The sequence below is a fragment of the Lagopus muta genome, chromosome 5 (assembly GCF_023343835.1).
Source record: "Lagopus muta isolate bLagMut1 chromosome 5, bLagMut1 primary, whole genome shotgun sequence".
Classification (NCBI taxonomy): domain Eukaryota; kingdom Metazoa; phylum Chordata; class Aves; order Galliformes; family Phasianidae; genus Lagopus; species Lagopus muta.
This window is the reverse complement of record NC_064437.1, coordinates 56,164,880-56,190,062: the sequence shown is the minus strand read 5'-3', so window position 1 is coordinate 56,190,062 and position 25,183 is coordinate 56,164,880. Positions and strand designations below refer to the sequence as shown.

The 25,183-nt window shown below is 45.1% G+C and overlaps 2 protein-coding genes across 8 annotated transcripts in view; one reads left to right on the top strand and one right to left on the bottom strand.

The window, feature by feature from the left end:
- ADD3 (adducin 3) overlaps positions 1–25,183 on the bottom strand; it is a 178,744-nt gene that overhangs the window by 93,519 nt on the left and 60,042 nt on the right. The window lies entirely within an intron of this gene.
- The window catches only part of XPNPEP1 (X-prolyl aminopeptidase 1), a 29,666-nt gene continuing 17,023 nt past the window's right edge, over positions 12,541–25,183 (top strand). The window contains exons 1-9 of one of the 7 annotated variants that reach the window (XM_048946186.1): positions 12,541–12,631; positions 13,049–13,137; positions 15,639–15,769; positions 17,811–17,909; positions 21,111–21,174; positions 22,764–22,868; positions 23,125–23,217; positions 24,124–24,267; positions 24,652–24,747. In XM_048946186.1, coding sequence (XP_048802143.1) covers positions 15,653–15,769; positions 17,811–17,909; positions 21,111–21,174; positions 22,764–22,868; positions 23,125–23,217; positions 24,124–24,267; positions 24,652–24,747 — 718 coding nt within the window. In that variant the 5' untranslated portion in view covers positions 12,541–12,631; positions 13,049–13,137; positions 15,639–15,652. Of the gene's footprint in view, positions 12,632–12,662; positions 12,826–12,873; positions 12,934–13,023; positions 13,169–15,638; positions 15,770–17,810; positions 17,910–21,110; positions 21,175–22,763; positions 22,869–23,124; positions 23,218–24,123; positions 24,268–24,651; positions 24,748–25,183 lie in introns of those variants that run through there. The other 6 variants (XM_048946187.1, XM_048946189.1, XM_048946188.1 and 3 more) reach the window with 6 other exon arrangements.

The following is a 25,183-nucleotide window of genomic DNA, read 5'->3' as shown; positions in this document are numbered from 1 at the left end:
CAGCCAGGATGAATCTGCTGGGTCAGACCTTAATGGTGAAACCAAACCCATAGTAAGCTACAGTAGCATTGCAGTTTTGGAGTGTGGGTCTTTGGGAAGAGCTAGTGCTCTGCTACTCTTTCTGGGCTTTGTGCTGTTGCTCCCTGTTTGCGGTGTCAACAAAACCCTCTCTTTCTGCACTCTTCTTGCATTCAGCTAAATAATCCCCAAAAAAGCAACCAGCAGATTACACACAGCAGATAAAGTGCTTCCTTTTTGGGTGCCTGATCCCACAGACATGCTTTGCCACTTGCACGGTGCCGCAGCCTTCTCGCCCTCTGAAAATCTATGTGTCTAATCAGGCGACCTTGCAGAGCTACTCGTTAGAAACTTGGCCAAACCACAAACATTTGTTTCCTTGCTTTATGCCAAACTCTGAGAAAGGAGGAAGGAGTGGCACGGAGCTCATGTTAATGAGTTCTTCATTCCCCACAGAGAGATAATCAGAGCACTGCACTGAGATTCATCAACATTTTTTATTAGCACTTTAATGGCCTACATCTTTTTTTTTATTATTTTTTCATTTTTAAGGAGTTCCTTCGGCTAAGAGCTAGATAATTCCTCCTGCAGCTGTGCTTTAGGAGCAGCTCAGGGGATGTGCATGCCAAATTACTTTAGCTCTAGTTAAATATACATATATACCACAAGATTTCCTGGGTGCCTCCTTTTTCAATCAAGGGCATTATGCCTTCAATCCATCTCTTCTCGGTTGCATGGAGTTTGGGGTTTCTTTCATGGTCAGTTCGGGTCTTTCATAAGATTCGAGGCAGTTTGTAGCTCCTAAAGTTGGGGCAGTGTCCCTCCTCCCATAGCAAACTGTGGTGGCCAGCAGCAAGGGCAGCCGTTCTGGGGTCCCTTAGGCTGGAAAGGGAGAGAGCTGCTGCTTTTATGCTGTCACTTAGGATGACTGTTGGCTGGAAACATCGCTACAGTTTCTTCCCATGCCTCCCCCACTCCCCAGTGACCAGGTTTCCTTCTGGTCTTCTGGAGAGGGCTGTGAGAACATATACATTAAAGACAGACGGGCAGTGAAATGCTGCAGGATAGCTGGGGTTATGAGAGTATTATAAAGGAATATGCTGTACTTTTTCCTGAATCGAACCCCAAGTGTTTCCTGTCAGACCTCAGCACAATGGGACTCAAATGTCCAGTTCATTACATTCACATTTCCTCCAAAGCGCAGCCTCTTTCCTTTAAATGCAGAGGACAGGAAGGAATGCTCTCTGCCCCCCACTTGTGTCTCTCCACTGACTTTGTCTCATTGGAAAGGGACTTTGAGGCATTCAGCATTCACTGCCATCAGTTGGTTGCCTCCCTTCAATCCATACTGCCTTGGGATCTGAGAGGTATAAATATGGAAGGATCCTGCTGAAATCAAAGAGAGCTTCGCTGGGAGAACACTGGCATGAATGAAGCAAAATGAGATCCGTAGGGAATAAAATGCTAGTGCTGGGGGGAAAAAATCAAGATTCACAGCACTAGTCCAGAAGAATAGTAGCTCATATCACATTTAAAAAAAAACATAGTTCTCATTTCCTCCTTATCGCTGTAGGACAGGAAAGAACATCCTGCCTCTTTTAATATGAGCAAAATACAAGTTATTTTTGGAAGAAAAAAATCATGCTCAGAGCACATTTTTCAAAAGACATCTCTAATCTGTGATTCTGATGATGCACGTGGAGCAAAGCACATCCTTCTGCATCCAGAAACCCAGCTTTATCACCTCAGCACCATCCGCACTCAGGTGTCTGTCGTTTGAACAGGGGTTAGCAATGCTGTGCCCAGAAGCCATCTCCAGGGGGGGATGGGGGCAATGGTGGAAAGCTCAGCCCAGATATTGGGTCTTTCATGGTGAGCTCTGCAGGGGGCTTCTGTGATGGATTCCAGGGCAGGCTTCCACTTCTTTGTTATCTCCAAATGTAGGACAAAGCTCACCCTCTCAGCCTTTCTGCACTGGACTTCTTGTGCTAAGCACAGACTGATAGAGATGTGTGTGCTATCATCTCCTGGGCTGAAGTTTGGAAGTTTTGAGCATAAAGTCAAACTCAGGGCCTTTGGGATGGGCTGTTGCTTATTTTGTTTGATGGATTGCTTGAAAGGACAGCACAGAGATGAAATCAGCCTCAGATTTGTTAATGTGAATAAACAATATTAATTCATGAATAATGTTCAATTCTGATTCTGCGTAGGTGGCTGTTAATCCCAATGCCTCTTTTGAAGTAAGTAAGTAAGAGTGAAGAATATATGTTTGCACCATCTCTAATGATAAGGATAAACAAATTGTTAATCATTTACCAGTGCCAGATTAACAGACTCCAAATGTACTATAAAAAGCGCTCTACTTTCACTTTAAAAACCATTAATTGAGTGTAAGATTTTAGCTCCTCTCCACGTGAAGGGCCCCAAATACCTAAGCAGGCTCTGGGGAATGACCTCATCTATAGTTTCTGAGCGTGTTTCCGAGGATACTAATGCTAGGAACAGATGCTTGTCAGTGATGAAACCCTGGGGTGCACAGCAGGGGCCAGGCGTGCCCATGGGACAGCCCAGACCCCAGTGGGCAGCATGGGTCAGCAGCAGACCAGTCGAGCATCCTGGCACTCACCCATGAAGTGCTGCAGCCCCTGAGAGCACGCTGAAAAAATCCATCCGGAGCTATTCCTATGAAGTCAGTGGATTACTCATGTGCTTAAAGCAGTGATTTCCCTAGCGGGACAAATTGTGTTCCATGGTTTTCATCCGCAAGGACGTGAGGTTGTTTCTGCTGACCGTCTCAGCTTGTTCTCAGACAGGAAGCGGAGCGGGGCAGCGCGGACCCAAAGTCAGCTCTGTGCAAACAGGCGGTGGAAACTCCCAACAGATCCACCACAGAGGTATGTGGATGGTTGCGAGGGGAAAACCCGCGCTTGTCTTTGCCCGGCAAATCCGGATAATTTTGCAGAACGTGTTTTAACCAGCTCCACGTCTGGCTCGTTCCCTGCTGCTGGCGCACAGTGAACTGCAACGTCAGGGGTTTTGACCGGGGTGCCTGAACTCTCTGGGACTCTGCAGGGAAAGACAAATGGATCTGCACGGCAGGCTTCCGTGTCACCGCCGTTCCCCTAAGGGAGATAAGGCAACTGCGGGGGAGGAAAAGCACAAATCCCCCTTAACAACAGTAATAAATAATTCTATGTGCAATCACTTGTGTACTAGAGAATAACGTACAGTCACTTATACGCTAGAAAATAGAGCACAGATCCATTATCTAAGAGAGGTACTAAATCTGTGTAAATGTACAGCAGAAGAGGAAGCTCAAACCACTGTGCGGAAAACAGACCTCGGATTGTCTCAAGATAGATGGTGGAAAGACACCAAACATCAACAGAGTTCCCGAGAGTGGGAGATACATCAGTGCAAATTGAGTATCTGGTCCCCTGGAGTTCTGCAAATCATCAAAAAAGACATTAATGTCATTAGTAAAAGCAACAAACGTGCCTATACTTATTACTTATTTGTAATAAGATTTGGCTAATGTATAATTAGCAGGCTTCAGAAGTCTTAAACGACCTCTGAGATTAGTTTCTCTGTCACACTGAAGTTCACCAGAAAATTCCCATTGTTTCAATGGAGCTGCAGCTTCCCCGTCAGCTCCTACACCCTCATCTGGACTGCCATTAGCATATGCAAAACATCACATAAATCCATGAGAACTGTGTGTATATATACATAAACATGCATCAATTTTGTTTGATTATTTACTGTATGAGGATAGTCTTTGATCAAGAGATTTCCCAAGAGGAAATAGCACTCTTCTTCTAAGCAGGACAGCAAGCTATGCTATGGATTTGTGATGTGTACACACAGGATTACCCATCAGCTGGCTTGAACACATCCAGTTGTGCATGGCTGATGGAGCTGGCTCACTGTCCTTGTGCTGTGATGCTTTTCTCCACATTTGAGCACATCTGTAATGTTATTTAAACGCAAGCCTAACTAGGGATGCACATATCCAAAGAAATGGTGCACTGGGATGGGCACATCCTCATGCACCTGCTGGACTGGCTTCTTGACTTGGATCCTCAGGTCAAAAAGATGAATTGGGTGACACCAAAAGGCTCTGTACAAGACTGCAGTTTGAGTTACTGCTTCTCAGAAGGCTCTCAGGACTTCAGTCTTTGCTAGGCTTGTGTGTGCTTGTTGGGAAAATGGTACCGGAAAGCTCAGATGACACTAAAGCAGATGAGGATGGTAATGTTGGAGCTGGTCTTCTGTCAAAGCTGCTGCATCCTCATCCAGCATCCTGCCTGATGTTCAGGTGTGAAACCAGCTCCAGATCTGCCAGCTCTGCTCTGTGTTCTACAAGTTTGTGTCTTTTCAAAGCTGTTGAATGCATGCACAAGAACCATCTGTTTCACTTCCTTTGCACTACCAGAGTGTGATTAGGCTGTTCTGGCACCAAGAAAATGGGGCTGGGTGCTTTCTGAACACCAGATGATGCTCTCACCCTCCGGGAGCACCCCTGCTGCCTGGGGCTGGGGGTGCAGCTCTTGTACAGAAGGCTTGGTCTTGGTCTCCTTTGTGCTATGCTCTGGAGCTAGGGGAGCTCAGGGCAGCTTCAGCTGCCATGCTTGTCTTAGAAACTGTTCAAATGCCATCTTTTTCCCATGTGGAGTTTATTCCATGCAGAATTTGTTTCATGATCCATCTTCTGTTGCTGGCAGCAGTGCTGTGCCTCTGATGCTGTCAGAAAGCTACTCCTGCTCCACAGGACATGCAGCTGGGACATTGCCTTCCCATTGTGGGGACAGCGCTGGGACAGCTGCAGGCTGGGCATGGGAGGGAATCCTCTCTGTCCTTTCAGTGAACAATGTGGCCCCTTTACTGATGATGTTGTTATCAGTAGTTCAAAACAAGATAGCAAAAATACTTTCCATGCTGTGCAATTGGCTTCCTAGATCCAGCTACAGAAATGATGCTGGTGTTGTCAAGGGTTATCGGTGAAATTTCTAATGCTAATGAAAAGATAACACAGTGTTAAAAAAAAAAAGAGTAGATTCATGAAGTGGGATTGTATTTCTGTCTCTGCTGTAAACTTTGTGCGTGAACACAAGCAGGTTCTCAAGAGGAAATGCTTTCACTGAATTTGCATCTCCAAGCAAATAAGGCCAAGCTTTCAGATACAAGAATTTCCTTTCAAATCGGAATGCAGCAGGTATTGCCATAATTCACAACCTGGGTGTTCTTTTTCCCAAGCCCAGACTAAAGTGTCCTGAGCCTCTGATGACTCCAGTGGGATCTGACACTGTATTTCTACTGCAAAGCCTGCTGCCCGGCAGGCAGCACCAGCTGTGCTTGCAGAGTTCTGTGTGGATCCTGCATTTCTCTCAGACGAAGTCAAACTGTTGATTCGAGACTGATGAACTGCTGTGAATACTCTGCTTTATCAGAGGAAATAGTTGGAGGCTGAAGTCTTGGTCCCTGACAAGTCTTTGCGAGGATATTAGCATGTCTTGCCAAGATCTAGTAATTCCCTCGCAGCCAATGCAACATTCCTCAGAGGCCATAAGGCGAGATGGGAAAGGGGATCATGTGGCTCTGTATAGGCTCAGTTAGCTACTACACAGAAAGAGATACATCAAAACCCACCGCATGTTGGTGGATCTATTAGAAGCATCTCTCTTTCAAATGTCTAGTGTAAGAAAGAAAAGGATGTATTTTTGAATGCTGTCCATGCAATTTGATATACTGAGCAAAACAAATAGTGTGGAAATCTAGGGATAATACAAGGGAATTGGGGAAGAAGATGTATTGTACAGCTATTACTAGCTTTTGTTTGCCTGCTCTCTGTGAAACCAGAGTGTCAAGAGAAGAAAAACAGAGAGATACTAAACCTGATCCCTGTATGTAACAGTTCATGCAGAACTCTGCCCTTCTGGGAGCTCCCCGTGGTAGGTTAAACCCAACTTTCAAAAGATGAGAAGCAGGTTTTCAGTTATGGCATCGAGAACTCCGCAGTGGGGATTACAAGAGGATGATCCAGTGAGATGTGCCCTTTGAGACTTGCTTTTAATTCATCCAGAGGACGAACCCTCAGATTGGTTCTCTTGTAAGCATCCAGGTCTGCACAGAACAGGGCAGCAGGCACCAGCAGTGGAAATGGAGCTACTGGTGTACTTCCATGGCTGTGCTGTGCTCATGCTAAAATATGGTGTGCTCGGTTATCTGTGAAGACAGCCTTGCTGCATGCTGATTTGGGTACCTTTGTGCCACACACCATTGCCAGGCTGTTTCTCCAGCCTGAAGGGCAATGGGAATTGTACCAGCAGCTTCAGAGAAAACAGGCCAGCAGGGAGGGCTTTGCATCTCCTGCGCTAAGGATCTTTATTTGGTTCAGCACTCATTATTCTGACAGTTGTCTCATTTATTCACTTTTTACATCAAAATCCATTCCTTCAAAGCTTATGTTAAGCCTTAAGCTTCAGCATGTGCTAATAGTATTAATCACTCTGGAAATACCTCTGTCTTCTCCACTATCTGTAGCTATGTTGATGATACTGCTTTGGCTCAATGTTTTGTCCCAGCTCTCTGGGAGTGGCTCTTGAGTGACTAAATAGATGCACAGCAAGGGACAGGGGCAGGAGACAAAAGAAAGTTGAAGGGATGCCATTTGGTTGTGCCCCCATGTTTCAGAGTTTGTGCCGAGGCACTCTTAGCTGCAGCATGGTTCAGCCCTGGATTCTTCCAAATTTCCTCTATACATTCCATCTGTTGTGGAGGAAACATCACACAGCACACCCAGGGTGGCCAAGACAGACCAGACACCTTCCACGAAGGGTCCTACCATCACTGGCATCAAGGGCACATGAGATCTGTGGACAGGAGAGCCAGCTCTTGGAACCAGTTTGGGATCCTGCAGATCAAGTTAAGCATCCTGCCCATATGTTTTTTGTCTTTTTATTAGCCAGGTTCCTGTATGTGCATTTCTTCAGAAAAATGGAAGATATTCTGGATGGCTTTGAAACCTTCTCTTGGATGTATTAAGAAGTAACATAATGTGAGGAATCACCAGCAGAGAAATTCAGCTAGGACTAAAAATAGTTCTCTATTTCAAAAAAATTCTTGTTCAAAAAAATGCTGGTGTCCAGTTTTGTGATTTTTATGTTTCTTTTATACAATGGACAGTCTTAAAGTAAAAACATCGTCTTGGGCACCATCTTATTTCTTTCACAATTGGCTGAACCAGGTTCTCTGTTGTTCCTGATCACAGAGTATCTCACAGCTAGCTACAGCAACTGTGGAAAAGTACTGGTAACAGCAGAAAGGTTGCAAGTACAGCATGTTAGCTTATTGGAATATAACTTAACTGCTGAAAAGCAAACGATGGTTACAAGCACATGACCAGTCACTTTGTGCTTCTTGGCCCATGGCTTAAGAACTGCAAATCAGTAGAATAATGTTCACAGTTAAAATCTTTACTGTGGTAGAGGTCAGTAGAGATGGCTCTGCCCACAATTGCACACAGAAAACTTTCAGCACACTTGACAAATCACTTCCCATATCTTATTTTCTCATTTTTAGATAGCACAAAATGCTTGCAGACCTTTTCCACAACCCACAGCAGGTTCCAGAAGAACAAATTCCACCATGGGACATTTGGTAGACTCAGGATTACTATGGATATATTACTGTTGTACTGCAAGTTGCACATGCTGAAATAGTCCTTGAGGTGGAAAAGATAAGGTTATTTTTAGACATTGGTAGTACATGAAAATGTAAAATGCATGGTATGGTATGTAGGTAGGACTGGATCAGAATACTCATTTCTTCTTCACTGATCATCTATTTTGACTCTTTGGGGTAGTAGTCTTCTTTCAGCTCAGAGCACATTGTCGTTGTTTATGTTAATGTTAGCATGTGATTATAGCTAGGAAAGACTAATCAACTTGCAGCCCAGCTCTTTTCTAGTGAATGTTTTGCCATGAGGCATGCTTAAGAAGTCTGGAAATGAGCATAAAATTGAAATGAGCTACTTCATGCCTTTTACTACTGCAGGAACAATAGCCATGTCCCAGAACAAATTTATTGAGAAAATCATTTTTGCTGTCAACACTAGTGGGGAAAAGTCCAAATTCCCATTCAAGCTCAAGCACAGTTGCCCAAGTTAAACAAACATTAAAAAATAGTATTTTGTGATTATTTTTACTTCCTCCAAAAAAATGCAGTACATATTTTCATTGCAGGCTAAGATGTTCTCGTCAGATGCAACGCTTTGTATTACCTGTTGCTGATGCTTCTCCTTGGGCTCTTTCCCCCATCCCTGCATGCCCCTTGTCCTCGTTCTGTGGCTGTGCTGCTGGAGTCACCACTACTTTTAAAAGTTCCCTTTGAACCAGACGGATCCTGCTGGCACGAGCTGTTGGCAGCCGTCATTTCTCCAAGCTCTTGCCTTATGTTTCATTGCCTTGGCAACAAGATTTGGCAGCAGCCTTGAACTTGTCTGGGTCTGCCGCAACGCGTCGAGTCGTACTGCTCGCTGGCACCTCGCGTTGCTATAACGACTGCTAACAATAAAACTCATCTCTCGTCTTAAAACAGGAACTTTTACACTGTGTTTCCTGGCAGAGCTGCAGCTAGATTATGGGAATCCTGGCTGTGTTGCTTCTCCTTCATCTTCCTTTTTGCATATGATAATAGAAGAGTGAGGTACTCTGCTCTCCTTCCAGTAAAACATATATAGGAGGATAGAATATGGACTCTGGCATGGGGGGACAGGTTCTCACAACACACATGTCACTAGTTTGGTGGAGATGAGGCTTTCAGAGCCAGAGGAGCCCTGTAATGAATGAGGAGCACTTTTAACCTTTGGAAATGTACAGCAAAGATGTAATCAGGCAGTGCAGCCATAGGCTGGGTGGAAGTTTCCCACTGCCCTAACTCACCTCCTTCCTGCACTTCCACTCACGAGGACGGTGTGAAGCATTCATCCTTTTCCTGTACGTCATAGCGACGTGTGTCTCGTGCAGACTGTCTGTCACCCTCACTTTTTCATAACACGGGTCATCTTTCTTCAAAGGGGCAGAATCCATAAGCCAACAGTTGAACAATGGGAAAGCTTGTTTAGGAACAATCAGAACTGTTTATGGCTTTTTTCCCCAGCCTCTGCTGCTCGGCTCTTTTGAAGGAGCCACAGTGTGAAACAGCCTCTGGCGGGAAGAGGGGTGGCCCACATAGGACAGAAGAGGCATGCAGGCCTGAAAGACCATCCCTCAGTGTTATAACCAAAGCTAAAACCTCCCTGTAGCTTTCAGATGAGTGATCTTAGACTGGTGTCTCACAGAGCTTTTTGAGACAGGTGTCATGTCCACTCAAGCCTTGCCCCAGCCCTAGTGGGCCTGAAGATGCTCCTGCTCCCTCTTCCCCATTTTCTTACAGGCGTCCTTTTAATTGCTTCTTTTTTTTTTTTTTTTTTTTCTTTTTTTTTTCAGGCTACTGCTTCCTTTTGAGCCTCCATTGCCTGTGCTGAGCTGCTGAGGGCCAAGCAATGACCAAGGGGATGTGCTTGCAGCCAGACTTCTGTGTATGTCATGTTTCAGTTGAAACACAAAAGCATATGAAGTTTTCTGACTCCACATCTGGAAATTTGGTTTTGCAGATTAAAACAACCAATCAAACATAGTGTTTTAAAGAAAAACATTTTGTTTGAAAAGCCTGGGGATCAGCTCTGTGGATAGACCTCATGGTTGTAGCATCTAAAAGCTTCCACAGCTGGAGTACCATACTTGAGGTCCTGGATGATCCCAAACTGCCCATGGATGTAGGCTGTGGATTGTCCTCCCTTGGGCATGGGAGTTCAAGTGGCCAGGCACACAACTAAAGCCCTCAAACAGACTCTCAGTTTGGTGTATAGCAGGCAGGGCACGTGTCTGTGTCCAGGTGTGAAATACTGATCACAGGATCGATATGGTTAAGCTTCAAAGTGTACTTGGGACACATGCAGCATATTTAATCCCAGCTTTTCCACTTCGTCCTATTATCTGACAAAACACTGTGCCTGGATTCCTGCAACCACTGGAATAAACACGTGTTTCTTGTGCTGTGATTCATTTAATACATTGCATAGCATGGTATTCCAACATTCTCAGACCCAAGGGGGATTTCTGCAGGTGCATTTCTGCATTTTTATCTGGGGAGATAAGAAAGCTTGTATGATAACAGTGCTTTCTGTTGCCAGGCCAAAACATAGGCATGTATGTCACTGAACCCTAGTAGTGTTTGTGCTGACAAAACCTCATGCTACAAATTTCCTATTGCTGTCTCTCCTGCATGGCACCCTGCATGGGCAGTCTATGGGGAGCTGCCTTGTTCCACTTTCACCTTTCCAGATCCACTGAGGTGAACCAAGAGCCAAAGGTGACCAATGTCATTAAAAAGCTCTGGGCTTGCTTGTGGAAATGGGCCATCTCAGAAGATTAGATTGCAAAACAGGAGTCTCAATTTCATCTGTGCCCAACAAGAAAAGAAGGGAAGGAAAGCTACAGCTGTAATAAAGGTATCATGGGTATAGGAGGGCTGATAAGATAATGGCAGTTCTCTTAAGGTTTATTTCCTGGCCTTGATCTCTTGATATGGATCAAGATTACAACAGAGTTAATGGCTCTGTCACATGGTAATTGGTCTCAGGCAATTTTGGTTGCTACTTGCCAGACTGCCCTCTCTCTCTCCTTCTCATATGCAATCTGATGCAATATAGCATTGTAAGAACATAGAAGATAGCTCAATTAGGATGATTTAATTGAAAGCTAGGTATTTTGAACAGTTTTCATGAAACACCTTTGGAACAGAAGTTGCACCGTTTAACTGAGATTCAACAGCTGCTTAGAAAGGGCAGTTTAATCTCTTTAATCATTTCAGATTATATATCATTCACAGTACTGCTTGATAAATGAATTATTAAAATATTTTACATTATCTACATTGGAAAGCTCATTAGAAGCCTCCCAGAGACCCATAATGCCCAGGAAATAAGCATCAAACATTTGGGCTTAACAGGAAAGCTCATTTCACATTCTCTTATTTAACTTACTAGTCATTTACTATTCAAGTGAAATGAGCAGTACTGCCAAGAGTCCTCTGCTGACTCTTTCAGCCTAGGGATCCATCAACCTCTGCAGGGGTTCATCTCAGCACCAGTCCTCAGTGCACCCTGGGCCCCCACTGCACTCATCCACAGGCTTGACGCTGGTCTTGCTGGGTCAGGCCACTGGTTCAACCAGGATGCTGAACATCCAGGGGTTTCCACTGCCTGATGAGGGCATCCCACCAGGATGAAGTAAAGCTGGGACCCAGGAGCCTGGAGCTCTCTCGGTCTGCTGGGTGAAATAAGGGCCCTAGCACTGTGAACTCAAGAGTTTAGGTCTTGCTGCCTCGGTCTGCACTGGAGGGCAGAAAATGCAGTAATACCACATTACTTTTGTACATCTTCCGCCTGTCAAATGGGCTGGGTGCTGCCTACTGCAGAGGACTTGTCACTAGCTTAATCAGATGTCTGCAAAATGCTTTTTGACCCCTATACATCTGTTCTTACAAGATGATCATCTTCTGCAATGAAGTTCCTACACAGAATGCTTATCAGTTTGCCATCATTAATTTTACCAGGAAGGGAAGGAAATTAACCTGAATTTTAATGTTCGGCAAGCCCTTAGAAGTCTCCTTTGGGTACTGAAGCTTTCACAGCATGTCTTAAGGGGCATAATGGCAACTACGTAGCTCTTACACATGTCAATATTTACCTTCTGTTTTCTGCTTTCTTTAGCACACTCTGGGGAGATGGGAATCGTAGAACCACAGAATGCAGAGTGCTTTCCTTTCAACCTTTGTTAAATCAAGATCTTAATCAGAAGACAGCCAGAAGAAGTGTGGCCAAATTTTATCACCAACACAAAGCAGTAAGGTGCTTTTAGCAGCGGGTTACTTCATTTCGAACTACAAGGAGACGTCAATACCACATCAATGCTCTGTGCGCAGTGGTGCTTGTTATTTCTGCCCTGAGCCGGGGCCAAAGCAGAAAGAAATCAATGGAGCACGCACTCTTTGCTTCCTGCTCTCCCCGGGGTTGCAGTGAAGGGCAGGTCGGCCTCTCTTCCTGGATAGGACGTGAGAGAACGACCTCAGGTTGCAGCAGGGTAGGTGCGAGGAACATTTATTCTCCAAAATGGTGACGCAGGGGAACGGGCTGGCCGCAGGAGCGGTGGAAGGGCTGCGCCCGGAGGCGCTCAGGAAAAGGGCAGCGGGGCATTGATGGATACGGGTTAGCGCGCGTGGCTGGGGATGGGCTGACGCTTCTGCCGCCGCGCTCCGACCTGCGTCCAAGACACGGAGCCGACCAGCACATTCTGCACGGCACCGGGAGCACGCCACGAGCACTACGGCAGAAGCACGAAGCAGCTCCGCCGGCACGGCGCTGCCGCGAGGACGGAACCGCACTGCGCAGCCGCGCACCCTGTTCCGCCGCGCCGCGACCCGGCGCTCCCGTGACGTCATCGGCGGAGGCCCGCGGCGGCGCACGTGGGCGCTGACGTCGCGGTGCGGCCGGCGGGCGGGACGGCAGCAGGTGAGGGTGAGGGGGGCGGCAGGGCCCGGCCTGAGCGGGGCGGCGGGCGGCAGGAGGGGCTTGGGCGGGCCGGAGCACGGCGCGGCCCCCTTAATCGCGCTCGCCGGGCCCCGCCTGTCAGCCGCGGCCTGTGGAGGCATGGCGCGGGTGCCGCATCTCTGCTTGGAGCCGGCCTGTGCCCTGGGGGCTGATTGGTGTGTAGTATATAGGTCGCGTACCACGGCCTGCTGCTGCTCGGCCTTAGCGTTCCCTTCCGTAAAACGAGGAGCGGTCTCTCAGAGCGGTTGCAGAAACAAACCCGTGTAAAAACACAGAGCATTTAATCACGAGGCCCGGCGTGTTTTCAGCTCGGGATGAGAGCGCTTTATGGGGTGCGAAGGTTGTGCTGCGTTTCACTTCTGCCCTTTGCTTTCTCAGGCACGTTTCTAAGGCTGAGCAAATTACCGAATGGTGTTTGGTGTGAGGGGAGGCAAGAGGAGTCCGGACGTGGGGAGCAGCGTGGGCAGGTAACGGGGTGGTCCGGTATCTCTGGAAAAGGTAGGACGGGGAATGAGACCGTGCCCTGCAACCTTAATTGAGCTCTGCTTGGTCTTAACTGCTGAAATGGTTAAATAATGATAGAGAAGCTGTGTTAGATTCAAGCAGGACAATAATTATGGCTATGAAAGGAAAGGCCACCTGCTAAAATTTATATGAGGATCAGAGTGAGTGACAACCGAAGATCTCAGGGAAAATAGCTTCTTAGCATGGTTTTCATTGCTGCTCTAGGTTAGTTGTGTTTTAGCATTGCAAGTGAATCTTTCAACAGCAAGAATGCTTTTTAATTTTTTTTTCCTCATCCCTTTTACTTGAAAACAAAATCATGGCTTGTCAGCAAGGGGCTTTATTAAAAAGAAAAGCCTTGTCATTCCTTGCCTATTCAAATGAGACTTTCTGGCTTCTGGGGTTAAAGCACAGGTCTAGAAAGAAAGCTGTGTCCTTGTTGCTCTTTAACCTCTGTGTTTTTTCTCTCTCTGAACATAAATCAGCATCAGTGTTATGGAATGTTACATGAACTTGTTATGGAGGACAGACAAAAATGATCACAGTGCAGTTCAGAGTAGCTTGCAAACTGCAAAAATAAAATACAAAATTTGTCTTGGAAATAAATCTGAGGTATAATCTAATCCCAATGAAAGCACTGTGGTCAAGTTATCAATTTGATGGTGTGGAGAAAGGTGACTTATGATCTTTATTTGCTTCTTGTGCTCTGGATTTTGAAAAACAGTACCTGTGGTCAGCTAGGTTGTCTCACATATCTGGTGTGCTGAGAAGCTGTTGTGCTAAGAGGTGTAAATGGTGGACTCAGGTTGAGATCTTTACACCTGAAAGCAGCAGATTTTGATTCAGTTCTTGGCTTGGTCACAGCCAAGAACTTGTGTGGCCTTTGTCAAATCACATTGCCTTTTGATGATTCTGTGGAATAAAGGCAGCATTCCTGTTTAGATGACAAAACATCACGGAACAGAGACTGTACCTTACTGTGTTTTGGCACAGGACCATAATGTTTCTTAAGTATTTTGTTAGCTACTGAGGTGTAAATAGAGTTAAGAGCATGGATAAGTAAAAAGTATTTGAGGCCTGCATACTGTTTGCTTCTCCTATCTATAATCTGTTTGTGGACATGGCTGTGAAGTGAGTTGATAAACAAACTGGTCAGAATGAAATACTGCCTAGCATGACATTCAGGGAACACCGAGCTTATTCACCTTGCCCTGGAATGTGGTAGCATTAAAGTTACAAGATCCCATCTGTACTTAAAAATGAGAAAGAAATGGGTAGAGGACTGGGAAGGGGATTTTTGTTTTCTTAGGCACTGACAGGGAGACATGAGTGAAGAAAATGGAGACGATCTCTGAAGATGTTCAAGTTACTTAATCTTCATAGCCGTTCAGGCCAAGCCTCCTGCACAGCTTGCACATCCTTTGCAGTGAGCAGGTGCCTGCTGCTGCAGCCTTCTGCTTGCCAGCACAGCAGCATGGCTTCCTGCATCTCTGCATGATGCTCGCAGCAGGCTTCAGCTACTTGTAATTTTTGGGTAGCAAATTGAGAGGTTGACGTTCCTTGCCTTACCGAAGACGCATCTATTGCAGAATCACAACAAGGGGTTGTGATTGACCTGTGTCCTTGTTTTCCCTTCCATCCACCTGTGCCCCATTCCTTCCTGCTGGGTCTCAGCTGAATTCTGTGGAGCTTTTGCCAAAGGTCTTTAGAGAAGGTTCCTTTAAGCTGCCTTAAGTCCTCTTGCAGTCACCTATAGGAGCTTAGTGGGCCATTCCTCCTATTACAGTTGTGTTCCTGCTGTGTGAGCTGGCCTGCAGCCCAGAGGTGAATGCACCTAGTGAAATTCTTCTGTCCTTGGGAACAGATTTCTTCTATCTGAGTTGATCTGATTCCCAGTCCAATATGAAATCCTGGACTATAGTGACAGTTTTAAAAACTGCTTTCTTAAGTGGTCCATTTCTGAGTCCCCAGAATGCATGCCCTGCTCTCCCAGCAGTGTGTGCTCCTGTGGCATGTAAGTCACAGTATTTCTACCCCCAGAGTGAAAAGACTGTTTCTTCCTGTGTGTGGGGTTACTTCTGATATGTGGGGATTTGGGACCTTCAGCATCATGTGCTATTCCTTGGCTGTCACAGGGCTCCTCAAGCTGTTAGGTGTATCTGTGCTGTTAGGCTTGCCAAGCTTAACACACATGCCACCCCTTCATGGCACCAGGAACCCTATCTTTCACCAGATTGTAAAGAGCCTTAACAGGGCAGACCAGGTTTTGACTTGCTGGGCTCTGACTGAACTCTCATTTTCAAGAGATGTGAGTAAAGTTGACAACATGGCAGAGAGAGGTGATGCTGGCACTATTGTCCTCAAAGGGAGTTTCTGGAGTTTTTAGTGGTTATTGCCTCCAGCCCATGTGTGTGCGTGTCCTGAGATGGCTGAAGAAGCTCTGAGGCTTTGTGCTTTGTTTTAGTTTCAGGTGGGAAGATGAGTCCAAAAATTACAACAGAACTGCTGAAGCAGTTGCGGCAGGTCATGAAGAGTCCTAGGTATGTCCAGGAGCCTGTGCAAGCCTACATAGTGCCCTCCGGAGATGCTCACCAGGTATGGATGGATGAATTATGGGAATGATTTTACTTTTTCTTGCCAGGGATAACAAAAATCATCCTTCATTCACTAACTCTCATGGTTCTAGAGTAACAGCCTGAGTAACCTGAGAACCATTGTTTTGGAAAACGTTTCTGGAATCTATTCAAGAGACTGAAGTTTTTATGTTCTTGTAACAAATCAGCCCGGATATTCCACCAGCAATTTCTCATCATTTTGTCTCCGGGGAGAAAAGAGAGCTTGCCAGAGCACTTGCTGTCCCCATCCTGACTGGTGGAAAGTATGGATTTATGTGAGGAGGAAAAAGCATTATCTGGGCTTTAGTTTCCCCGTTAGCACCTCCTGACTAAAACATTCTCTTATATCTGGTGGTTGCAGAACTTTCCCTTTGCTAGATCCAGTTCTTGCTGGAATTTGCTGCTTTATGATAAAGCTCTTCAGATCCTATGCAGAGAGCCCTTGGGAGAGGCAGGAAAAGAGGATGTCACAATGACACTTTCCTTTGGAGTCTGATCTGCATCCGACAGTTCTGTGTGCTAAAGACAAGAGGAGTGGCTCAACATGGGAACCCGTGGTGGCAGCTGTTTCATGTGCTGCTTCCACTGTTTTTCTTGATTCTTGTAGTTCGTGACATTATTTTTAAATTATTGACCTGCTTTTTACCTCCCCAGCCTGTTTGTTTGCTTGTCTTACTCATGTCTGCTCTGTTTGGAGACCTAAGAACAGCTAAGGCCTTTTTTTCCTCCTCAGCCGTTTTCAGGAAACAAAAGACCTGAAGCTTTTCTGGCTCACATCCAAAGCTCTCTTTTACCCTAGGGTGTACTAGAGCAAAATGCAACTCAGTCAGAACCTTTGCCCTCGACTTGGCACTGAGGTGTGCTGGGTCCAGACTTGCCTGTGCCCTGGGAGCGTATGTGCAGCATCATGTTTCCTATTATGGAGACCAAACTTGGGCAGGTAGAGGGGAGGCGCTTTCTGCAGCTGCTATTGTCTGCTACATTCCTGCCTCAAGCTGCCTCTGTCCATATATAACTCTGGTATCATTTCACTAGATGTTAAGTGCTGTCATGTGAGTTGAAGAATGTGACCCTCAGGACTCCTGGGTTTTTCTGTTGCTCTCTTTTTCCTTGACAGAATGCAGTTAAGTAGAGAACCCCATGTTGCTATTTCCTGCTAGGCAAGTTGATCAGGTTTCTTTGGAGAATGAATCTATCTAAATGGAAATGATTACTAAAAGCTGCTGATTTTGGTGCCTCTTGACTGGCTAGTGCAGGATTCTGTCTGTCTGTGAGGTTTGGGAATTGCAGCAGATTTAAGCATAGGCGGAAACCTGGTAATCCCAGAATAGCCTTACTGATTCCAGATATCTTGTGATGAGCTGAGATTTGCAGCTTTTGTGTGTTCCAAGCAAGTCTTTGTTTCCTGTATGCAAATAGGAACTTTACAGGCTGTGACTCAGAAGACTGTGGCTTGATGATACCTGAGCTTGAGCCTTTTCCTCCCTGTAGCCTGAGTTACTTCCTGCCTTTGCCTCTCTCAGCTGTTGTTGATGCTACCCGGGGATCCATATCAACAAAGAGGGATTTCCCTACTGTGGTATTGACACTGGTTTTAGACCAGGGGAAACATTCCCATTTTGGTTTCCAATTCCTGAATTGGACTGATGCTACAAATTGCTGATTAACTTTTGTTAGTAACCACTGTCACTGGGAATATTTGGACTTTTGTAATGCTTTTAATACTGGTTTTCCAGCCAATGCCAAAAGGCTTAGGCTATATTGCTGCCTGGAGGCTTGCCACCAGCTCTTTCCTCTGGTTTCCATGCTTAATTGTGTGAGGAGATAAAGGACCTGCAGAGCTTCTCACACACAGCTGGCTCTATTTCTGGCTTACCCAAGGCTTTTAATACTTTGGGTTTGTGGCTTTTGTAGGCAGCAGTTAATTTTGGCTCCTCTGATTTTTTTTTTTTTTTTTTTTTTTTTTTTTTTTTTTTTTTTTTTTTTTTTAATTTTTTTGAAATTTTGGTGCTGCTATTAAGTTAGAAGGAAGTGCTTCCTTGGAAGTTTGGATAGTCCAAAGGCTGTTAAGAAAGAAGAGCCAAAAGTGGGCTGAAGTACAAAAAATCCTGCTTGCTTTTGTGAGTATTGTGCTTGAATTGTCAAAGGAGTGTGAAGGGATGAAATGCTGTGCTTTTGGGAGTGAGGTACTTATTTTCTTTGTGGCTCTGCTAAGAAAACTTGTCTAAGCTTTTGGGGGTGTTGCAGTTGTAAATGCAGTATCCATTTTTATGTTGAATTATCTAATTGACGTTGAATCTGGAGTCTATCCTGTGAGGATATTCAGAGATTGGAGGAACTTCCTCCTTAATGGGAGAGAATAATGTTTATATTGAAGCTTGGACTTTGAGCTAGTCACAGCTAACCTGGGTCTGGCTTCCACACCTCAGGTTTTGACTCAGTGAAAACAAATTTGGTCACATCTGGCTGATCTTCCAGATCAAGGAGGTACCTACCCAGCTCAGGTCACTGTGTTTGGATTGGCAGAGCTGCAGTCTTCTGCTCCTCTAAAATACGTGTTCTTAGCTGAGGAATCAGCAGAGCTATAAAGCAAAAGAGGATATGGCTTGTGCACAGGTTGTACTGACCTGTTCCAGATCTTACTGATGCAGTTAGGCTTTTGGCAGTAAATACTGAGCTCCCTCCAAGCACACAGCAGGTTGTGTTCTTTAATGGCATTGGTGTGGTAGCGCTAAGGCCAGTGAACTGCAGTTTTCATTGCTATTCTTGGTTGACATTAGAATGCCCTGAGCAGAATAAGTTTTTAGATGTTAAGAACAGCCATGCAGACTGGTGATAAGCACCACTCATTTCTTTAGGTTGGTTGAGGGCCTCTTTGATGCAGCCCCCATTTTGTCTGCACATTTGGGCCTGACAGGCATGGGGGAGAGCAGCCACAAAAAGCCTGAGAAAGTCCAGGTTGAAGGCCATGGGAGCTGCAAGACAAGCCCCAGGGAAATACCTTGCTGTGGCCTGTACTTTGTGTGGCATACGCAGGTGTTCCCCTTGTAATTTTAGCTTGTGCAAAGTACGGGCTCATCTTTGCACAGTGGGGATTGCTGCATGGAACAGAACAGGTGGGAGTGCAGGAATTCAAACTGACAGATGAATGAACCCTCTTCCCCTCCAGATCCCTCATAAGCCCTCCTGAACCCTGTCCACTTCATTGTGAATGCTTAAAACTCTCTGGGTTTGTGTGTGAATGACACAGCGTGAGATGTCTCCCATTCAATCAAGCCTTTTTAGTTTAAACAACTTGTAGCAGATCTAAAACTGATAGACAAGCAAAGCAGCCTGTAGTCTCTCTGCTGTGTTGGTTAAGAGAAAAGGAAGATAAATCACTGGTCTGTTTTTAGAAATCCTTATGATATGATGCACATTGGGAAATGTCCAGCATTTCATGCAGGTGTTGGACCCTTGGGGAGTTGATACCCCAGCTGAGGAGTTGTAGAGGTGCACAGGGTGAATAATTGTTAGGAAATTTTGAAATGAAAGGTTATTCTCCAGTCCAGCCTCACCCTGTTCTGCTGCTGGGAGATGGGTGCCTGGCATTTGACTGTCTTCCTGGAACGGCTTTGTTCTCTGCCTACTGATGTCTCCCTTGTTCTTTTGAGGAGAGTTAGTGGTGCACTGGTTGGGTTGTCTCATCACCTGGAGGTGCATGGAGGGCATCATCCCAGCCTGAGGGATGTTGTGGCCCTTCTCATCCCTGCAGCTGCTGTGTGTTTGTGACAGCCTGCTGGGGGCTGAACAGGAAGAGGCACAGGGAGTGGGACTGCTGCAGAGCTGGAGGCACTTGTAGTTTGATACCTGCCCTATTTCTTCCTATTAGTGGTTAGATAAAATAGGGGATTTCTTGTGTGTAATCCCATGGTTCTTGTTGGGCTGTCAAGAGCAAAAACTTGCTCAGCCAGATCCTCTTTTGGGCCGTGGGTTTTGCTTTTCTAAGACTCTGTTTCAGCAGGTTAGTGGAGACTGGTGATAACTCCTCCTAGGAGAGGAGAGACATGGCTGTTCTGCATGGGTTTTGATGTTGGGGTGATTGGAGACTGAAATCAAATACTGGCTGCTAGTGATTGAGGAAAACTGCAATTTGTGCTTCTCACTTCTGCACTTTTGAATCCTCTCTTTTCTTTAGGAGAACAGTGAAGAGGAGCAGATTTGAAGGGAGTATTATCTTATGAGCAGATGATTTAAAAATAGTCATATCCAGAGACCAAGAAATGCAATATCTATCACAGCAGGAGCTAAAACCTCCTGAGAATTGGGCTGTGGTTTCTCAGCTCATTTCCCAAAGTGTTTGTCTCCCCACAGCTGGGGAGAGAGCAGCTTTCTGGGCTCAGGAGCCCACTTTGGTTTCAGACCATTTGTAAGGTACAAATCCAGGGGTTTTGCAGTTTGAACATGTGTGCTGTCAGCCTGGATTAAGCTGATTTGCTGAGTTGTGCTAGTTAGTGAACAGGCCTGCTCAGCAGTTCTGACCTCCGAACTTGCCAGAATGGAATCCCATACAAATGATGTGTGGCCATTTCAAGGTACGTTTCTGTGACTGGCAGGTATCTGAGTGTTCTCAGACTCTTCGTAATGCTGCCAGTAAAAGTGCCTGCAGAAGTGTGTTTGTGATGGGCTTGGGTTTCTCTCTTACCCTCCAAGCCTTAGTTTCTGGTGTAGATGGGGTTTGAGTAGGTAGGGTGGAAGTGAGAGGTTCGGCATCTTATTTTTGAAAGGTCCAAAGGGCTTAAGGTTTTCATAGTTTAATCGCATAGATGTTTTTGTGGGGGAAAAAAAAAAGTCTTAAAGGAGTTTTGTTAAATTCTAGTGAGGGGACTTCGTTGAAGATAGTGAATTTTGCAGATTTTATGTGCTGATTACTATGGTCTCAAGATCAAGGGACGCTTCTGGTTTCTCTTCCTTTCACATTGCAGCTTCAAAGGCAGCATTTGTTTGTTGCCTAAAGGGGAGGCTGAGTGTGAAGTAAACATCTGCAAACTCTGAAGCACTTCAGTGTTTACAGACATTTATGGGAGAAAAGTACTGCAGCTTAAAAGCCACCAACAAAAAAAATGCGCTAAAGCCCCCAAACCAGTTGGATGTAAATACAGTATAATCACAGATGATTAAACGTTCTGGTGGAGTAGAGCTCAGGCTTTTTTAACTAATTTCTTTCTGTGGCGCCCTTTATGAGGGAGAAAAAAAAAAAAGCTTATCAGAGTATTTTGTCATCAGCTGATTTATTTTTTTCCGTGTTGCTATAAATAATTTCTGCCTCTTTTGTTTTCCAGAGCGAGTACATTGCACCCTGTGATTGCAGACGGGCATTCATCTCTGGCTTTGATGGCTCTGCAGGTACTTTTCCAGAACTTGGTTTCTTGCTAATTTACAGAATTCCCCTGTAAAGAAATAGTCCCATTCATGGCATAGAGGCACAGTGGAAAAGGAAACCTATCCAGCTTGTCTGCATGGTCTCCTCTCACTTCAGCATCTGCAGAATAATGTCTTGGCTGCCCACTGGAATTATGTAATATCAGTGCAATAACAAGTTTTCAGAAAATGTTTGACCCCTGAATGAACCTCTCACAAAGTAAAATCCTGTTAACTCTTTAATGTGGTGCTCACAGCCTATGTTCGTTTCTTTTGATGAGAAGGCAGCAAGAACAGATTTTTACATTGCCCTTTAGGGTTGGGTGAGTAGTAGATGGATTTTAGCTAGCCCTCTTGTTTAAACAAGAACAGGGCCAAAATGTTGTATTTGGAAACTGAGCGCTGTGGAAAAGTTTACTTATCTTGCTGAGACAGGATGTTTTCTTGGCTCTAGGATAGGTCTATGTCAAGAGACCTAGTTTTTACCCTAGATGTACCCTATGTTACTTACTTTGCTGTGTGATTGTTGGAAAGTCACTTTAATCTGTTTAGGAGTTTTTTTTTTTTTTCCCAGTTGTAAATTGGCTTAATTAGTACTGCTGCCTATGTGTTTGGAGAGTCCATGTATCAGTTCCTGTGTACTGCTCAGGGACCTCATTTGGAAGCTTGTAAATTCAGAGCTGCAGGCAGATGCTAATGGATAATCCTATGTTAATTTCATGCCTTCCCTATGGCCTCTTCTTAACCTTTCTCTCTATTTTGGGCCCTTGTTTTATGTACTTGGAAGGTCTGTGTTTCCAGCCTAGCTTGCAGCAAATGAGTGAAGTATTACCCAGGAGTTCACCTTTTAAACTCACTCGATGGAAAACACTTCTGTTTCATACATTTTCACGCTGAAGCATCTTGAAAGGGGGGTTTCGAAAGGCAGAGGTTAGTAAAAAGACAAAAAAATTGTATTTGGAGACACTACTCTGCTAATCTGGGCTTCAGTTCCTGTCTGTCTGCATCCCTCCATCTGGAGTTAGTGAAATAGGACAAATACTGAAACCAGCATAATTTTCTGTTCATTGTTGCTGTTCATCCATCTCTCCTAAAACTGTAATGTTTGGGAAAGGGATACAGCTGACATCTCGAAGTGATACCTGCTTTTGTTAGCCCAGTAACACCTTTTTCTTGTGAGTTACCAGAGCACAGCTTCCTCCCTGTAAGAAGATGGGATGGTATTGGGATGCACGGTATATGTTAGTGTGACAACAGGCAGGTGGAAATCACATTCTCTGTTACAGGAGATTGGGAAAGCCTCATTTACCCAGTTGCACTGGATGAGATATGCCTAAGTTGAATGTATCTGAGGCAGTTCATTAAGCTGTATAGCTGGATGTACTGTCTGTGGTAGGATTTTGAAGGCCATAGTGTAGGGGAAGAGGTGAAAGTGAAACAGGACTACTGAACAGTGAGCCAAGTTGCCTTTAAGGGGAATTTAGGCTCTTTTCAAACACGCTCACTACTGTCTGTGTCTTTGCACAGTGGCTTCTGACCTCTAAATACCCTCATGTTTCTGCCTTCCTGCCTAGGTACTGCCATCGTAACTGAGCAGCACGCAGCCATGTGGACAGATGGACGCTACTTCCTGCAGGCAGCAAATCAAATGGATAGCAACTGGACACTCATGAAAATGGGTATGTGGGAGGGTGGGAACAGAGAACAAGTGCTGCCTGATTGAGCACTTTGTCCACGGTACAGCATGGGCTGTAGGGGTACCCCATCACACGAGGTGTCTTAATTATGCTGTCAGATCCTGCTCCTGCCTTAGGGTCCTGTGACTCTTCTTGCATGCTGACATGCATTAAGAAGTCTGGACTAGACTTTTTGGGTAGTGTGATGCCTTATTTTGAACCTCTTTTCTCCTTTTTTTTTTTTTTTAAATCAATGAAGGTCTGAAAGATACACCAACTCAGGAAGACTGGCTGGTGAGCGTCCTCCCAGAAGGCTCGAAGGTGGGAGTGGACCCTTTCATAATTCCAGCTGGTTGGTTTTACTTCATTTCATAACTGGGCCAGGCAGTTAATTTTGCTTCCTTGTTTCTCTGGCTAAGCTGTTCTGTTGCTGCTGATGATACACAGCTTAATTTTGCTGTGTTTCAGCTTAAATGAGGTGGTGGTGAGTTAAACCATTATGCAAAATAGGTTGGATTTTGGTTTTAGGCATGTATTGTGAGAGCTTTGCAGCAGTGCATTGGCTGCATAACTCTGGATTTACGATGGACTTACAGTAACCTTATTTGCAAAGCAGCGTCCCAGTCCACCTCCTTTCCTCTGTGCTTGTCACAGGCACTTCAGCACAAAGAGGCTTGCATTGGCCGACATACAAACCAGAACACCAAAGCAGAACTCACTCTGCTCCTTTTGCTTGGTGATTTCAGCATCTCTGCAGTTTTCTCTGTAGGAAACACATTTGTGTAGAGGTGCCAGTTGTATCAGATGAACAAGTATTTGTATATTCATGCTTCAGAACATGCAGCCCAGTTGAAAGTTCACAGGGGAGATCTTTCCTTGGTTCAGATGAGCAGAGAATCAGACTCATGGCAGTGTCTCTCAGCTAGCTTAGATCTAACATGATTCTGCACAGGAGTAGAGGAGATAGTTATATTGTTCTCTGAGGTGGCTTCTTACAGTGTCTTCTGTCTCCCAGCTTAGCAGTTCTTCAGCAGTAGCATGAAACTCCTGGGCTGCAACGTTCTCTATCTGCTTCTGACTGCTTTTGTGAAACTGTAATTAAAATAGTTTTTCTTTTGCCTTTTATGGGAAAGGGAGGAAGGGGAGCCTAGAAAGAAAGGAGACCCAGATTCCCAAGCTCGCTCGCAGTTAATGGGACTGTTGTTCAACTGGTATGCATTCTTTGAAACAAACCTCTTAAGTCTTTTCCCTTTGGTAGACCAGTGGAAGAGGATGTCCAAAGTCTTGAGAAGTGCTGGCCACGATCTTGTACCTGTCAAAGAAAACTTGATTGATACAATCTGGACAGACCGTCCTCAGCGGCCCTGCAAGCCTCTCATCATGCTAGACCTGAGTTACACAGGTGAGAAACTTTACTGCCGATAGGCGGACTATTTTTACTGCCCTGTCTCCCTTTGGTTTTGTCTTACAAAATAGTGAGATAAACTCTACTGGAACAGAGTATGATCCACTGTAGTTAGGTTGAGAAAGTGGTCGGACTAATGACTCTTTTGTCCTTGAAAGTTCACATGACCATTTGCTAGAAGCTGGATAACTTCTAAACAAATATATTGATGTCTGGAGAGAGCAAGTTGTTTGAGATAGTTTGTATCAGGTTATGAGGCAGGACTGAAGAGTGCAGGCAAAACAGTGTGCTTTGAATATCTCCAGAATCCCGTGCATTTGTGTTTCTGTCCTTATCTCCAGTAAAGTTGGTGATTGTAACCTTTCACGCTGTGTTTTGCAGGGGTCAGCTGGAGAGATAAAATTGTAGCCCTCCGTTCAAAAATGGCTGAGAGGAAAGTCCTATGGTTTGTAGTAACAGCGCTGGATGAAGTAGCATGTAAGTCTTTGCCTTTTCCTTTTGTGTTCTTCCTATTAAATTCCCTCCCTGCCTTAGAAAGGAAGAACCCTGACAGAGTGAGAGGCATTCATGTCAGCCAGTGTGTTTGGAAGAGGTTAACTTGTATCAAGTGTAGTTAAGAAACGAGGTTATAAATGATGAATCTGTACTTTTGTGCATTGCCTTTTTACACCAGTATAACTCCTGAGTACATTTTTGGCCTAGGAAATGCAAGCAAATCACCAACTTTGAGTAACAGCCTGGGAGAAGGGAAGGTTGTAAGGCTGTAATACAAGCCTGAGGCAGCCTAAAAACAAACAAACAAACAAAAAAACAAACCACCAAAACCTGTGAGATTTTCTGACTGCAAAATATCTTCATGCTGCCTCATCCTATGGGAAAATGGAGGCAGTTTTCTGCTCTGGGGGCTGTGCTA